This window comes from Mustela nivalis (genome assembly GCF_964662115.1).
Source record: "Mustela nivalis genome assembly, chromosome: 12".
Lineage (NCBI taxonomy): Eukaryota > Metazoa > Chordata > Mammalia > Carnivora > Mustelidae > Mustela > Mustela nivalis.
The window spans coordinates 2971565-2987504 of NC_139031.1; the positions used below are offsets into that span (position 1 = coordinate 2971565).

Sequence of the window (15940 nt, forward strand, 5' to 3'; positions counted from 1 at the left end):
AAAAAAACCCTTAAGCTGGACCCAAACCATGGAAGATTCTGAACATTGTGTGGCAGGCAAGAGATGGTGTCCTTTGTAGACAGTGGGTTTGGACACTGTGTCTGCAAGGGATATACCGGGAGGTCCAGGCAGATGACCTGAACCCTGAGACCTGGAGATGTGGCTGAGAGAGGGCACACTGTACCTCGGGGTCACGCACACAAGTTGGGGCAGGGGCGCTGGCCCAGGGTGGCGGGCGTGCCCCTCAGCCTGCCCCACAGCCCTGCCTGCACTCCTCAGAGAGCCCACATAACACTCACTTTTGTTGAGTCTAAATGCCCTCATCCATGGGGTGCCCGGGGGGGCTCAATTTTTTGAGTGTCTGATTCTTGATTTTGGCCCAAGTCATGATCTCAGCGCGGTGAGATCAAGCCCCGTATCTGGCTCTGCGCGAGGCGGCGATTCTCTCCCTCTCCCTGCCCCTCCCTCCCCGCTGTGCTCTCTCTTTCTCTCTCTAAAATAATAAATAAATACATCTCATTTAGTGCCCTCAGCCCTTTAGCAGTGTTGTGGGAGGGCACTGCCAGGGGAGAGGAGCTGGTCCGTGAGACGGGAACTACTTCTTATTTGTGTTCTCGTCCCAATGGTAGGGCAGAAGTCTAGAAGGCAGCTCTGCAGAGAGCAGGAAAATCACATTTTCCCAAGTCTCTGCTGCCACAGGACCTTGGCACAGTCACTGACCCCCATGACTGGAACTTTCTTTGCTGGCTCCTCCCTCAGGCCAAACATGACATCCACAAATAGAAGCCCAGCCTGGGTACCCGCTCTGAACACAGCGGTAAGGGGTGTGGTCTCTTGCCTGACTGCCTTTCCCTGACCTCCAGCACCCGAGGCCTCAGTGCTCGGTCCCGTTTCAGAGAAAAACCACACGAGTTTGCAGTCACCCGCACAGATGTAGACATCCAATCCATACTCCGGAAATGACGTATCTCCCCTGAAGCCGAGTCTGGGTTTCCACCCCAGTCCTTCTCCCGGACTCCCCGTGGCCCCGTTTCCACGGCCCCGAGAAGGATCCGCTGGACAGGAAGCTGCGAGGGCCTGGGTGGGGTGGGGGGTCCCTCCCGCGTGTTCCAGGCCTCTCGAGCAGGAAGAGTTGACACCATGGGAGGCTTCCCCGCCCCCCCGCTTCCCGCCACAGAACCAAAGCACACTTCATTACACCGACTGGAAAGCGTGCAGCGCTGGAAGGGCTCGTGACCAGCGCGCGTCAGTACTGCGCTAACGCCCGGATCAGGAGGCAACGCACGCACGCTGCCCAGACCTGCGCTCACTGCGGAGCCAGTGCTCAGGTCTCCCGGGGTCATGGAAGAGCCCGCCATCCTTCCAGGCCAAGCGTATACACGTGGGTCAAGCCGGACGAGGGCAATTAGCGGCACTAATGGGAACAGAGGTGGGCACAGCTCCCAGGAGGCAGCAGCACGCTCCTGGGGCGCGGGTCACAGTCTCCGCTGGGGAAGTCTGCTGGTGGCGACGCCAGCCCGGACCACCGGCTTCCAAAACCGAAGAACCTACAGAGCCTCTCACGGATTATTATGCTCCTCTCGCCGTGTGTGCGTTTGGATCCAGTATTTATTTATTTATCTATCTATCTATCTATCTATTTATTTATTTATTTATTTCTCTTCCTTCCTTTCTTTCTTTCTTAAAAAGATTTTTATTTATTTGTCAGAGAAAGAGAGAGCGAGCGAGCGAGCACACAGGCAGACAGAGTGGCAGAGGGAGAAGCAGGCTCCCTACAGAGCAAGGAGCCTGATGTGGGACTCGATCCCAGGATGCTGGGATCATGACCTGAGCTAAAGGCAGACGCTTAACCAACTGAGCCCCCCAGGTGTCCCTGGATCCAGTACTTCTGACATCACTCGGCAACCTCTAACGCCGATCCTGAAGGAGAAATTTCACACGTAGTTTGCAGTGTGTTTTTGCTGCCCACCGAGCTCAGCTCATCTGGAGTTACGGAGAACCCACGCTCGCCGCAGGAACAGCCCTTCCCCTCCTGGACCCCGGAGCTCCGGCTTCGAGCGGGGGGCACGTGATATTCGAACGGAGCACAGACCCCGTGGACTCTGCCTGAATAGCTCGCCTCTGCCCCGAAATCCCACCCTTCACAGAGGCACCAAAGCAACAGACTATTAAATTTAGTTAAATATTAGATTTCTCATTTAATGATTGCCCACACAGCTGGTTTTATCAGCAGAGAGCTGGCTGGCCCACGGGGGAGTTGAGTTAAGCCATTTTATTTGTTCCCATAATTGCATTCAAAGAAGGCAGGAGCTCAGCAGAGGAAATAGGAGAAGATTGGCATGTTCCCAAAGGACCCTTCTTTTGACTTCACGGCCACGGGGACCTCCCATCGGGAGCATACAAATGGCCACTCCTTAATTAAATGTGAGCCCCCTCTAATATTTGGCGGAATTAGCTATTATCAGATCTGGACACAGTGAGACGGCAGGCGCGCGGACCGGCTCAGAGGGGCCGCCCCCACCCCAGCTGGGCCCCTGCGGACGGGTGCGCCGTGGCCCGCGGGCTGCCCCAGACCCTGCTGCTCACGGCACTGCGGGGTCCCTTCTTGGCCGCGTTCAGGGAAATGGGACCAGAATCTGCCAGAAGCCAACGGGCAGCTGACCTGCGGGGGACAAAGGCAGTGGCCGCTCTTCTGTGTCCACGGGAAGGAGAGGCACAGGAGCGAGTGCCCGGAGATCACGCCCCGTGGTGGGGTCTCCTTGCCCCGCCGGCGTGTCCGGGCCTCTCGCAGCCGGGCCACAGCCTGGACGGCGCGTCCGAGGAGCCGAGCTGTCCGCCCTCATGGTAACACCAGCCACGTAGTGACTGTGGTTTTGTGGCTTACCTGTCCGGCACCTAAGTGGTAGGAATGCCCAAGCCCCACATGAGTGTACTTGGGTCCCAGCCATAATTACGTTCTTCGGGAAGCCGCTTCTAAATAATTCAGAGTCACATCTGCGAACACGCCGCAGGCTCTGCTCGCAAGGTCAGATTTTCTGAAAGGAAAGAAGTCACACATCCCCAGGGTGGCGCTGGGGTCAGCGGGGAGGACGAGAGAGGACAAAGAATTCTCAAACAGGCATTTCACGTGGCAGAGCACGGCTGGGGCGGCTGTGCCGACCGGCCCTGACCTGGCCGGGGCCTCTCTCCAGCAGACCGGCATCGTTCCCGAAGCTTCTGTCCTCGGGGCCCGGAGCTGCCACGCGCACAGGCCGCACACTAGCTGGCAGACCAGGCTTCCCACGGCGTGCCCCAAAGTCACCTTCCCGAGAGCCAGGGGGCCCACTGTCACTGCCGTGTGCACCCAGCGCCCACGTCCCGTCTCCGTCCACACAGCCAGGCAGCACGGCCTTCCCGACACACGAGGTTTAAACACGGCGAGGGACTTGGCGCGGAGTCAGACTAACCCGGGGTTGATTTTGGGAGCTGTGATCAGAGAAGCTGGTTTAGACGATGGCGACAACACAACAGAGCCAGAGGCGGGAGCTCTCAGTGCCGGCTCTGCCGTGTGCCCGGCCCGCAGCGTCCAGCTCTCACGACCCAGGAGGACCCACACCTGTCTGCGCTGTCCCCCTCTGGGCCGGGGCCGGGGCCGGGGGCGGCCGGGGTTTGGGTCTCCTGCTCCAGATTCCTTTGCACGTCCCAACATCCGCGTGAACCTGCTCCGCCGGCTTCCGTCCACATTCACGGACTGACTTCCTGACCTGAAAAATCCGAACATTTGACCCCATCTTCAAAAAAATGGGAGCGCACTGCGGTTTGCTGTTTCTCTGCCTTCCTTTCTTCTTTTCTCTCTTTTGAGAGAATTCAGATGATCTGCTCTTGGTGCATCAGAGTTCCAGGAGAAACAGTGTGTTAGCCGTTGGTGATTTCTGCAATCCGAGAGCCTCAGTGTTCATCTGAGACGTGGAGCCGGGTCGCCCTCCTCCGGGCTTGTCGGTGAGGAGTAGGAGCTGCGTCATGTGCCCTTCGACCGTCCCTGCGACCGCCACAGCCCTCAGGAGTGACGTGTTGCATCTGACCAGCGAGGTCGTGCGTCTGGCATCTGCTGAGGACACGGGGGACGGAGCTGACCGCAGCAAATCCAGACGGAGGGAGCCCAGAGGCGGGCACAGAGGCTGCGGGGTGGGCAGGCGCATGGCCCACCGCCTCCCCAGACCACTGTTCCCGGGGCGTGAGCAAGGCCCTCCAGGGGGCACCGTGCCCGGACTGACGTGCACCTTCTGCCTTGGAATAAAGACGTTCCGTCCCGTCCATTGTCATCTAATATCTGTTCACTCCCGAATCTCAGATTCCCAGAATGAAGCGGGTTTCCCTTCTTTCCTGCGGTGAGCCCCGTATGCACAGCAACCCCATGCCCGTGAGCTCGATAAACCCCATTCGGCCCTCGTCCTTCCTACCCTCCACACCGAGGCCGCTCGTCACCCGGGGATGCCTATGGCAGAGTGGGGACAACGAGGACTTGAAAAAAAAAAAAATCACAAAGATAACCCAAATCTCCAATCCCTGCCAGATTAGAAGGACGGCAGCTGATTTTCTCAGAGCCCGAAGTGAAGGCTCATAACTCCCTTCAGGTCTCGGAGACCTCAACTCCGGGTTAGATCAACACCCAGAACTCCCACCTCCACTCCCACCGGGCACTAAACACGGGCCTCCACGGCTTCTCCTGTGTGTTTGGGTCTGTTAGGACATTTTGGTCTTCTGTGCCTTCTGCAGACTCTGGGCTCACGAGTGCAGGTAGGGGTGGGTCCCAAGCCCCACGAGTGCAGGTAGGGGAGGGTCCCAAGCCCCGCGAGTGCAGGTAGGGGAGGGTCCCAAGCCCCGCGAGTGCAGGTAGGGGAGGGTCCCAAGCCCCGCGAGTGCAGGTAGGGGAGGGTCCCAAGCCCCCATCTCCCCCCGTGCTCCCCTCCGCTGGGTCCGCGCGGTGGCACCTCTCCTCCCCCCTTCCCGCACCCCCAGGCTGGGCGCTGGTGCTCCCCGCCGCAGTCAGAGAACCCTCCTTGGTGGGGTGGGGTCCACCCCCTCGTAGGGACCCCTCTGGCACTGGGCACACCTGTCTGCTCTCTGGGGTCGCCGGAGGCAGCTGCACAGGCCAGCACAGGGCCGAATCTGACGGGCTCGCTCAGGACGAGTGAGCTGCACAGAAACGGCCGGTGAGTTCGCCCCGTCACTCCTCTCTCAGGGACGGGCAAAGGCAGCCTGTGGTGTCCTAGACCTTCCTCGTGCGCAGGGGCCGCTCGCACCCGTCGGCCTGTCTCCCTCCTCCCGGGGCCTCTCCTGCACCTCAGTGGGTCCCCGTGAGGCAATCCCGTGTGCTGGAAAGGACGCCGACCTCCGCTGGGCCTCGATGCAACAAATCCCACACAACCTTCTTTTCTTTCTTCCCGCCCACGTGGCCAGAAGCGGGGGCGATGGGGATGGGCTTCCTCCCGGGACAGCGACAAGGATCCCACGACCTGGGTTTCACAGGAGCAGATGACAAACCCTCGTTCCGCTGTCGTATGTTGGACTGTGTCCCTCACACATGCTGACGTCCTCACCCCCAGTACCTCTGACGGTGGCCGTATTTGGAATCAGGGTCTTTGCAGCAGAAGCAAGTTGGGCTGAGGCCATGAGGGTCCTAATCCAGCACAACTACTGGGTCCTTGTAGGAAGGGGAGAGCCGGACACAAGGCTGCACACGAGGAGGCCACGTGACGAGGAACGGTGACCCTTGTGCTAGCCCAGGAATGCCAGAATGGTTGCCGGCCGCCACCGGGAGCTGGGGGACCGCCTCCCCCCGCAGCCTTGGAACCAGTCACCCTGCCGACATCCTGACCTTGAACCTGCAGCCTCCAGGGCTCAACGGCACACGTTTCTGGGGGATGTGCACTCAGATTCCGGGGGTGGTGCGCCGAGTGGCTGTCACCACCAGCCACGGGTTCCTGATTTTACCCGAGGGGCACAGAGCCGGCAGGAGAGTTATTTCGCGGCATTCTGTGCAGCCACATGAAGCCCATGCAGACGTGGGGCGTGGGGCACGGGGCACGGGGCAGGGCCTGAGAGAGGAAGATGGGGAGTCAGAGGCTGTGACCCTGGCGCGCACAGGAAGCCAGGCTGCCCGCACTGTCGCAGTCACTGGGGACCCCCTACCCCCCACTTCACCCTTGCCCTGTCGTCTGGCCCCAAAGCCGCTGGAGGGTGGAAAGGACAGGAGGACACGCGTGCAGGGGCGGGGAGGGCGAGCTGCGGCCGACGGGGCGCACGCAGGGAGCAGCACGGGCCGTCTCACTGCTGGGCGGTTGGGACAGCTGCCGGATCCCAGGGACACCTGAGATTCTCATGCATGAAAAGGAGCCGTCGTGCGGGCCTGACGTCCTGACCCACGGGGATGGACACGCCTCTTTTGCTTCTTGGGGGGCGGACCCCCCCCCCCCCGCCAACAGCTCAACCACGGAGTCATTCTGTGTCCACCTCGGGGGCCTGCGTCCGCGTTCCGGAAAACCCTGGGCTGCAGTGAGAACCAGAGACGCGGCAACCGGCGGGTCGGGATGAGCTCCCCCCGGAGCGAGGCTCAGGCTGAGGGACAGCCGGGGTCCGCACACGGCCGGGCGCCCAGGCTTGCGAGGACGCGTGGTTGGAGAGGACCCCACGTCCGCACGGCCCAGACGCTGTCCGCCTCCCGTGGCTCAGCACTCAGCTGGCGGCATGACGGTGCCACCTTCACGGGAGGCGCCCCGATGCCCCCGCACGGGCTGGTGCAGGCCGTGGGCAGAATCCTTCCATTTCCCGTTCCATGCCCCCCGACCCCGGGAATCACCAGCATCTGTGACCCCTGAACCCCAAACAGTGAAACGCTTCTCTAAAAACCTCTTTTTGGGGGTCCCCCCAGAATACAGACGACAAGTACAACCTCCAGACTCAGGGGGCTGCCCGGGCGGAGGGGTTGTCACAGCCAGCCCCCAACGGTGACAAAAAGGGGGTTGCTTGGTTTCCCCGCAGAATCGGGAGACCTCTTGCCGAGAGCTGTCCCCGCTGCCTGCGCTGGCGGGCACAGGGAGAATTCTTCCCAGACGCTCTCACGGTGCAGACACCCGCACGCACACTGCCCCATTTTATAAGAGAATAAACGTGTCATTACGTGGAGGCACCTAAGACGCAGGCCGGCGTTCATATGCGGGCCCACGGGACCCGAGGACAAGCGGGGACTGGGCCTCGCTCCCCGGGCTCGCGCTCCTGGCCCCCAGCAGCCCTGGACATGTGATCGCGGCCAGACCCGCGTGTGGCTACTGGGCACAAGGCCTCCCCAGACGCAGGCGCCGCGTCACCCCTGATGTGGGCGGATCCCTAACAGCGTCCTCCAAACAAGCAAGTCAGAGGGTTGAAGCCAATGGCTTTCTGAACAGCCACACCTCATTTCCTTAAAAGGGGGGGGGGAAAGCACCTAGAAATAGTTTTGTGTTTTTACTATAGATTTAACAAAGAACAAAGGCTGTTTATTTTGAAAGAATCATAAATTCACGGGACACTTCAAAAACACGGCCTGGCGTCCCACGCACCCCATACCCAGCCTGCCCCCAGAGCGACACCCGCTGCGGCACGGGGCAGCGTCCGGCGAGGACACCGACCACACACCCCGTTCGGTGCGCATCAGACCACAGACTTTTAAGAAGGGAAAAACTTCATGAAATATCAGGAAATCTTCTATGTACTTTTTGTGTGTGTGTTTGTTCCCAGGGTAGAATTCTGTCATTCTTCAGTAGCAGGTAACACCCAGTGCTCGATCCGTCACGAGCCCCTCAATGCCCCTCCCCCAGGGACCCAGGGACCCGCCCCTCCCCTCCAGCAGCCCCGTTTGTTCCCTGGAGTTCACAGTCTCCCACGGCGTGTTTCACCTCATTTGATCTTTCCCTGCCTTCCCCTGTGATCCTCTGTCTTGCTTCTTCAAGTCTACGTGTCAGGGAGATCACGATCGTTGTCTTTCTTGGACGGACGTAGTTCACACCGCACAGGACCCTCCGGTTCCAGCCACGCCGTCACAGCTGGCAAGGTTCTTGCTTTCTGACAGTGGATAGTCCGCTGTATGAACACACTCACACACACACTCACTCACACATACACACACTCACACACACACACACACACGCACGCACTCACACTCTATAGAATTCTCACATTTTAACCAGTCCTCTAAGTGAGTAGGACACATTCTCTTCAGACAAAAAGATGTTCCAGTTGAGGTTTTTTGAAATATTTCCATGTTTCAAAGTGGAAAATCATTGCTCAAGAGATTCGAGCGCGAACACTTTTTTTAAAACAAGGCTGTCATGTTCGGCTGTGTCTGTCGACCAACCCCTCGGGCAGCCTCCCCAGGACTCTCCAAGCCCCTGTGCCCACAAGAGGGGGCAGCCTGTGGCTGGGTGGGGTGTAGCCCTGACAACCGGGTCACATCCCATCCCTATGGGGCATGTGATGCAGACCCCAGACCTCACAGGCTCCCAGAAGGCTCCCAGTGGTGCCGGAGATGAGGTCCAGGGCCAGGCACTGGTGCCCAGAACGCCGCACCCCCCGAGAGGACAACAGACAGGCCGGCGCAGTGACTTCCCCACTGACGGCCACGCAAGTGTTCTGAGTGGGTCTCGAATCCGTCTGGCAGCCCGTTTCTGGACTTCTTTTGCCCTTTAAGGGATTTAAAAAATCGATTTCCGGTGTTCTCGTCTACTTTTGAGTCTCCAGTAATTACTGGATACGTTTTGGGGACTCCGGTCATCATTTGGGATTATTCTCTAAATGCTCTCTTTAAAATCAATCTGTTCTACCTACTTTGAAACACTTCGGCCACTTTCTCACCAGCGTCTAAATAGATCCCGGGAGACTCCGCCTTCCACCCTCCTCACCCCTGCAGGCCGGCGGCACCCGACGCCTGAGCCCCGGCCGGGAATCAGAGTCACGGACACCAGCTGCCTTGATATTCAAGGGAAGGGCAGAGTGACTGCTGCCTTCGGAGCCGGAGGTCTGACTTTCCGTTAGAAGGCAGAGCAGGGTCCTGCCAGGGCCGGTGGTACCACCGTGGGAAGGAGTGGGAAGGCGTCGGGGGTCGGGAGGAAGGAAGCAGTGGGGTTCCTTGGGGATAGGGTCAAGGAAGACGAAGAAAGAGGGGCTGAGCGCACGTTCTCTTCATTCCCAGCTCTACGAGGGTCGGCCTGGGACAGGACGCACCTGAGTTACACGAGAACTAAACACAAGGGTGTGCGTGTCAACTTGCCTGGGGTCCCTTCAAGCAAAAATGTGCTGGGAGGTCCCCCGGGAAGGCCCCTTGTGCCGCGACGGTGCCCCCCACCCACAAGGGTAGACGAACCTCCAAGTGCCCACGGAGCCTTGACCCCCCTCCCCGTGGAGGGCCAGGCTGCGGGGCCTGGGGTGCGGGTGGGGCCATGCACGGCCGCAGTGGCCTCTGGGCCTCAGCTCATCTTTTGGCTTCGTGGCTCTGACCGTCCACCACACTGACCAACACTGGCCATTGTGGGGGTCGCTCTGAACCGCTGACCAGCGCCATCTGTGTCTCCAAACAGGAGCACATGGCTGGATTCTGCCCCAGAACTTGGGCTTGCTTTCTCCCATGACGCGGGAGGATTCCAGAAAAGAGCAAAAGGCACTTACTTCTCTTATCGGTCGTGTTGTGCACTGTCACCGTGGGGACTCCAGGACCTGAGTGGGTGGAGAGGAGAAGCCAGAGAAGAAAAGAAAGAAGGCCGTTAGTTCATCTGAAACCCAGGAGCGTCCGGCCTCCCTTCCAGCGTGCACACGCGCGTGCCCGGGACCTGCCTGCCTGGCTTCGTGCCCTTAGCATCCCAAGGGAGTGGATTCGAAATCCATATTCACACTCATCTCAGGGTTCACTCCCTCCTCGCTCCACGGCCCTGTGCCGACGCCAATCCCAGGCGGGGCCTTGAGTGCGAGGGAAGGACACCCCAGTGGCGTCCCGGACGGGTTCCTCCCGGAGAGGTCGGCCTCTCCACGGGCCTCTTGGGACGCTTCGCAAACACTGACTAGCCAGCAGGGCTCTTGTGCGAAGGTCTGGCCGTGTGTCCATCCCCGCCTTACGTCGGCTTCCTGACTCCAAGGCCGTGGGGGAGCCCAGAGCCTGGAGGGGTGAGGGAAGGGCGGGCTCCGGGCAAAGGAGCCTCCGTGGCTTTGGGCCGTGGTCAAACGTCCTTAGTCTCTTGAGCAAGGAGAGAGTCCAGGGAGCAAAAGGGGCTTTTCCAAATTGTTTTCTGGACCCTGGTGAAAGTAAGCTAGAGGCCGGCGATCGTTCCGGCCTCCACTCTGCGCCCTTTGCGAATTCACTCTCTTCAGCCAGCCGGGCGTGGGCAGGTCCTGCAGGACGCCCACGGCTCCCTCTGCCCCATACCCGGGCAGGCTTGCTCGTTTCCTTCGGGGCAGTCTCTGCTGAGATGCCTTCTCCACTTGCCTGACGGGAGCCTCCTCCACCACACCGCCAGCCCCTACCCGTCCCCGCTTCCTCCCCCTTTGGAGAGCTCACTGTCGCGTTCTGTGAAGCTGGGACCTTAGGACGGGCATTTTCTGTATTTGTTCACTGTCCTCGTCTTCAACGGCACCAGGCGTAAGACCGAGAAGCGCTGTCTTTCCTACTGCCGCTCCTGCTGGCGGCCGGAATACAGCTGGTGTTGACTGCATATGCATGGAGTGTGTGCTGAGCGGTGGCCACGACGCCTCCGGGAGGAGCAGGGGAGGCCTGCCCCTTGGCCCTCGGGGACTGGGGACAGTGGAGGCAGAGAGGACATGGGACGCAGGAAGGCAGAGAGAGGTAGGTCCACGGTGGGGGCACCGTGGCCAGGGCGCTGCTGGCTCTCTGCTTCAGGCTGGGGACTCAGGGACACTCTGAGCTGGAGGACATGTACTGTCTGGGGAGAGGACTGGCTGGTGCTGACCTTCCCTGGGCTCACTGTAACCTCGTGCCTGCTTCCCTGGGGCCGCATGACCAGGGGCTCCAGTGAGAGCCAGGGACCTGCCACGGATCCTACTATTCTGAGGGCTTAGCGGCCCCACTGCAGCAGCTACCGAGTGGAGGTCCCATTCCGGGGCCCAAAGAGCATTAGCCACGGAGGAGCCATCAGATGGGGCTGGTCCAGCCAGACCCCGGCTAAGGTGAGAGACAGACTGTGGGTCTCACCAGCCGTGGACCTCAGAGCCTGTCCACAGTCCAGGGACTGGACCCAGACCCTGCCCAGTGCACATCTGAAGTCCGGGGGGCCCGGGGCCTTATCTCCCCCCACCGCGGGGCCCCCTCCCCCGTTCACCCACTACATAGGACAGCCCAAAGAAAATGCCGCGCATCTGGTTACATGTGAATTTCAGATAAACAATACGGTGTTGTGTTTTGTTTTAGTATGAATATGTCCCGTACAGTATTTGGGACTTACCACCAAAAAAAAAAAAAAGAAAAGTTGTTTACCTGGAATTAAATGTAATTGGGTGCCTGCATTTTCAGTTGCTAGATCTGACGCTGTCTCCCCAGGGGGCGGGCAGCACGGATCTGAGAGTCCAGGTGTTTAAATCCGAAGAGACAGCACTTAGGGCGAGGGACTGAGACGCTGGCTGCGCATTTAAATTATTGAATCAAACTAAGTTTCCCGGCTCGAAGATCCGTGCTTCCCGTGGGGGGCTCATGTGGAAGAACAGATCACTTATTGAGAAATAAAGAAACTACGTCTATTTTCTCTGCACATTTCAGGGTGAGTAAATTTGCACACAGAGCGTATCCTACACTTTTATTAATAATGTAAACAATTATTATTTATTTAGCTCCTACTATGTAAAGGCGTTCTGCAGGAGGTTGACCATGAATAATTCATCATCCTCACGGCAGCCCTACAAAGTAGCTTCTAACTGTATTTTACAGACGAGAAAACACAGGTTCTGAGAATGTGAAGCCTTTATCTCCTCCACATAGTCAGAAACTCAGGCCTCCTCAATTTTTTTTCATTTCATTTCATTTCATTTCATTTCATTTCATTTCATTTCATTTCATTTCTTTTCAGGGTTCCAAATTCATGAGCGTGATATAGGTTTCTAAAAGGAATGCAAACGCTAAAGAAGACAGTGACAGGGCAAGGCCCTGCTGACCCCACTTCCCAGAAGTGACCTGAGTCCTCTGTAAAGCCCAAAGGCGCTCCTGTATGGTCACCCGCACACGAGAACAGATATACTGAACAGAGTCAAATAACATAAAAACACTGACATGTAAGTTGGCAGCTTGATCAAATCTGAAGTTTGCATCCTATTGCCTTAGTTTTGCTTGTTTGTTTTTTAACAAAACGTCGAGCACGGACTTGAGGGCGGCTGTCCTCCTCTCCTGATCACAGCCTGCTCCCCCCCCAGGGACAGCGGTCACCTGACACCCCCTCTACAATTAGAAGGTCTTTGCGGCTCATGGTGGTGTTTATCACCCCAGCTCAGGCCCCACAGAGTGGAACACAGAGCCGGAGGGCGAGGCCACACGGCGGGGAGCTCGCGTTTGCAGCACGAGTCAGCACAGTTCTGGGACCCGAGCATGGCCGGGCAGCCGGAGGGCTGGACCATCTCGCACACGTCCCTGCACACGCTCACGGGGAGGCTTGCCCTAGACCATTCTGGGCGGCAACTGTGGCCCGGCTCCTGTGAGCGGGGTGGGGGCGGCTTACAAGCAGGGTATTCACACAGACAAGATGAGAGGGCACACGAGTGAGCAGTTGCACACCTACCGACATGGACAAAACGGAAAACACATTGCTGCCTGAAAACGCAACGTGCGGAACGGTTGATGCTGTAATGTACAATAACGGAAAGAATTTTTAAAAGCTGTGAAACCATTTCTTTTCTTTTCTTTTTAAATGATTTTATTTGACAGACAGAGATCACAAGCAGGCAGAGAGGCAGGCAGAGAGAGAGAGGAAGGGAAGCAGGCTCCCCGCTGAGCAGAGAGCCCGATGCGGGGCTCGATCCCAGGACCCTGAGATCATGACCTGAGCGGAAGGCAGCGGCTTAACCCACTGAGCCACCCAGGCGCCCCTGGAAACCATTTCTAACAGATGTGTCCTACGCCCCTGTACGGCCACATGGTCATTTCTTCGCTGCCTTCCGTACTGATGGAAATGTAGACTGTTACCTTCTCTTCTTTGTTACTGTAAACGGTGCTGCCGGAAACCCTCATACTCCTCGCACCCGTAGCGAAAACTGTCTGCCAGGTGGGTGAGTCACCAGCGAGGCAACTCTGTGTCTTACGGTCTTATGGTCAGCGTTCACCAGATGAGCTGCAGGTTTCAAACACAAAACCCCTGCACTCCGTGCTTACGAACCGTGGAAGTTTATCTCTCGCTGATGTTACATCCTGGTAAATGCGTCCGGGGCAGTCCTGCTGTGGCTGCACCTATGCGGCGGCTGCGCTCCGGGACTCAGGCTGGAGGGCCGGCCCTCGTCTGGCACATGCAGGCTCACCCCAGCATGTGAGGGAGACATACGGGGGCTCCTGACACATCTGGACGTGTCGGTCACACTGGCTCTCATGCCTTTGGACAACGAACGGGAGGAGCTCTCCTTCTGGGGAGCTGGGGGTCGCGTGGCCGTGGGGAGGGTGTCCGGGGATGGGCGTGGGTATGAGACACTGGGGACCGCAGTCCATCACCTCCAGCAGCTTCTGACTTACAGTGTATGGGGGGGATCTATTATACCTGAAATATATTTGTTTATTCCACTCTGATGGGAAGATATTATATGTGGGTATTTCTTGAATTAGATTTGTCAAATTTTGTGTGAAGTGGGATATCTTTTCATGCTAATTTTACATCCGCATTGTGTGCATGTGGTGTGACTGTGGAGTGTGACAGTGTGTATGTGGGTGTGATGGTCTGTGACTGTGGGTATGACTGTGGTTTTGTGTGGGTGTGATGGTGTGTGACTGTGGGTTTGTGTGTTGACTGTGTGACTGTGTGACTGTGTGTGATGGTGTGTGATTGTGGCTGTGTGTCTGGGTGTGACTGTGTGTGATTGTATGGCTGTGTGTGTGTGATGGTGTGTGACTGTGACTGTGTGTGTGGATGTGATGGTCTGCGACTGGGTATGACTATGTGGTTTTGTGTGGGTGTGATGGTGTGTAACTGTGAGGTGTGACTGTGTGTGTGTGGCTGTGATGGTGTGTGACTCTGAGTGTGATGGTGTATGTGTGGGTGTGACTGTGCGTACCGTGACCCTCTGCCGGCTGCAGTCACACTGCTGCTTGTCCCCGCACTGTTTAAGAATTTAGCTCTGACTGTTGTCACAGGTGCTTCTGCTGTGTTCTTTCTAATTGTCACTCTGAAAAGTGCCCTTAGCACCAAAGGTAGCAACTGTCACACTGAATTTTAAGTTTAAAAATGCAACTGCTCTTAAGCATCTGGAGGGCTCAGCTGGCGAAGTGTCTGGTTTCGGCTCAGGTCATGATCCCGGGGTCCTGCGATCGAGGCCCGCATCCGGCTCCCTGCTCGGCGGGAAGCCTGCTTCTCCTCTGCGCCTCCCGGTCCCCTCTCACGCGCTCTCTCAAATAAGTAAATAAAATAAACATGCAACTGCTCCTCCCACTTTCCCACCACACCCCGGCGAACAGCAGACGGACAGACACGCACACGCCCTCTGAAGCCCTCGGGCGGCAGCCTGCATCCTTCCAGGGCCTATTTGGAATCTGGGAGTCCGCGCGGTGCACAAGATGTTTGCTGATGGATTCATGGCTAATGAACAGAAATCTTGGCCATGACCTATCAAGGCAGCAAATTTGAATCAGGCTAAGGAAGGATCTCTTGAGAGCTTCCCGTGTCCCCAGGTTTTACAGCGGGGGTTCTCGTCCCCACGGACACTTTGCCATCGCCCGCCCCACTGTTTCTCTCGGTGCCAAGGACAGCTGTCTCCGTTTACCGGTCCGAACTGTGTTCTTTCCCTCAAGAGCCTCATCACAGCTGCGCCGCAGTCACCGTGTCTGAGCACAGAATATTCTACAGAGCAGCCGAGTGGACACGGAACAGACAAAAATTACATGTAAAGAGAACACAAAAGTTAAAGAGCAGCCCCTATGTGTGATTTAGACCTCTCGGTTCTAACCGAACCCCATCCAACATTCCAGATCCCGTCCGAAGGTCAGCTCTTCTGGGAGCCCGTGCCGTGGCCCGGCGGCCATCTGGGACCCAGGAGCCACTTCTCTTCCGCCAGCTGCCTGCATGCTGGCTCCCTTGGCCGGGTGGTCTAGAAACACAGCTCGATGTGGGTTTTAAGATGACCCAAATGGTGGGGCGCCTGGGTGGCTCAGTGGGTTAAGCTTCTGCCTTCAACTCGGGTCATGATCTCAGGGTCCTGGGATTGAGCCCCAGTTGGGCTCCCTGCTCGGCAGGGAGCCTGCTTCCCCCTCTCTCTGCCTACTTGTGATCTCTGTCAAATAAATAAGTAAAAAAGATTACCCAAATGGTTTTCAGGTTTCTATGATGGTGAGGCTCTTAAAAATTGGGGAGGACATAGGAAAGCACCTAAAGTACAAAGAATTTTCTCACAAGAGAGAAGATGCAGGAGATTCTTGATTTGGAATATTTAAACCTCATGACACTTTGATCAGTCCGGGCTTGGGGTTCGCCTCAGACGCCTCTAAGGAAAGAAGGGACGTGCCAAACACAGGAGCACATGCACAGCATTCTGCGAGAGCCTGTGAGTAAGGGGGGACCCCTGAGCCCGTTGTACAGGAGAGTGCTTTTACTAACGAGCCTTTGGAGGGGCTTCGCGGAGATTTTAAGCTGGTTTTCTTTCCTTTTCTTCTAAAAAATCTAATGCACACCCAGCAGCTAACGTACAAAGCAGAGTTGCTCTGAACCATAGGAAGCTCTTTGCTATTCCGTGTCTGCAAGGC

At 57.5% G+C, this 15940-nt stretch overlaps 1 protein-coding gene across 4 annotated transcripts in view; it reads right to left on the reverse strand.

Annotated features, from left to right (window-relative positions):
- The window catches only part of DPP6 (dipeptidyl peptidase like 6), an 841237-nt gene that overhangs the window by 21528 nt on the left and 803769 nt on the right, over positions 1–15940 (reverse strand). For all 4 annotated transcript variants that reach the window (XM_082692922.1, XM_082692925.1, XM_082692923.1 and 1 more), the window contains exon 17: positions 9679–9726. In XM_082692922.1, the coding sequence (XP_082549048.1) occupies positions 9679–9726 (48 nt within the window). The remainder of the gene's footprint in view (positions 1–9678; positions 9727–15940) is intronic.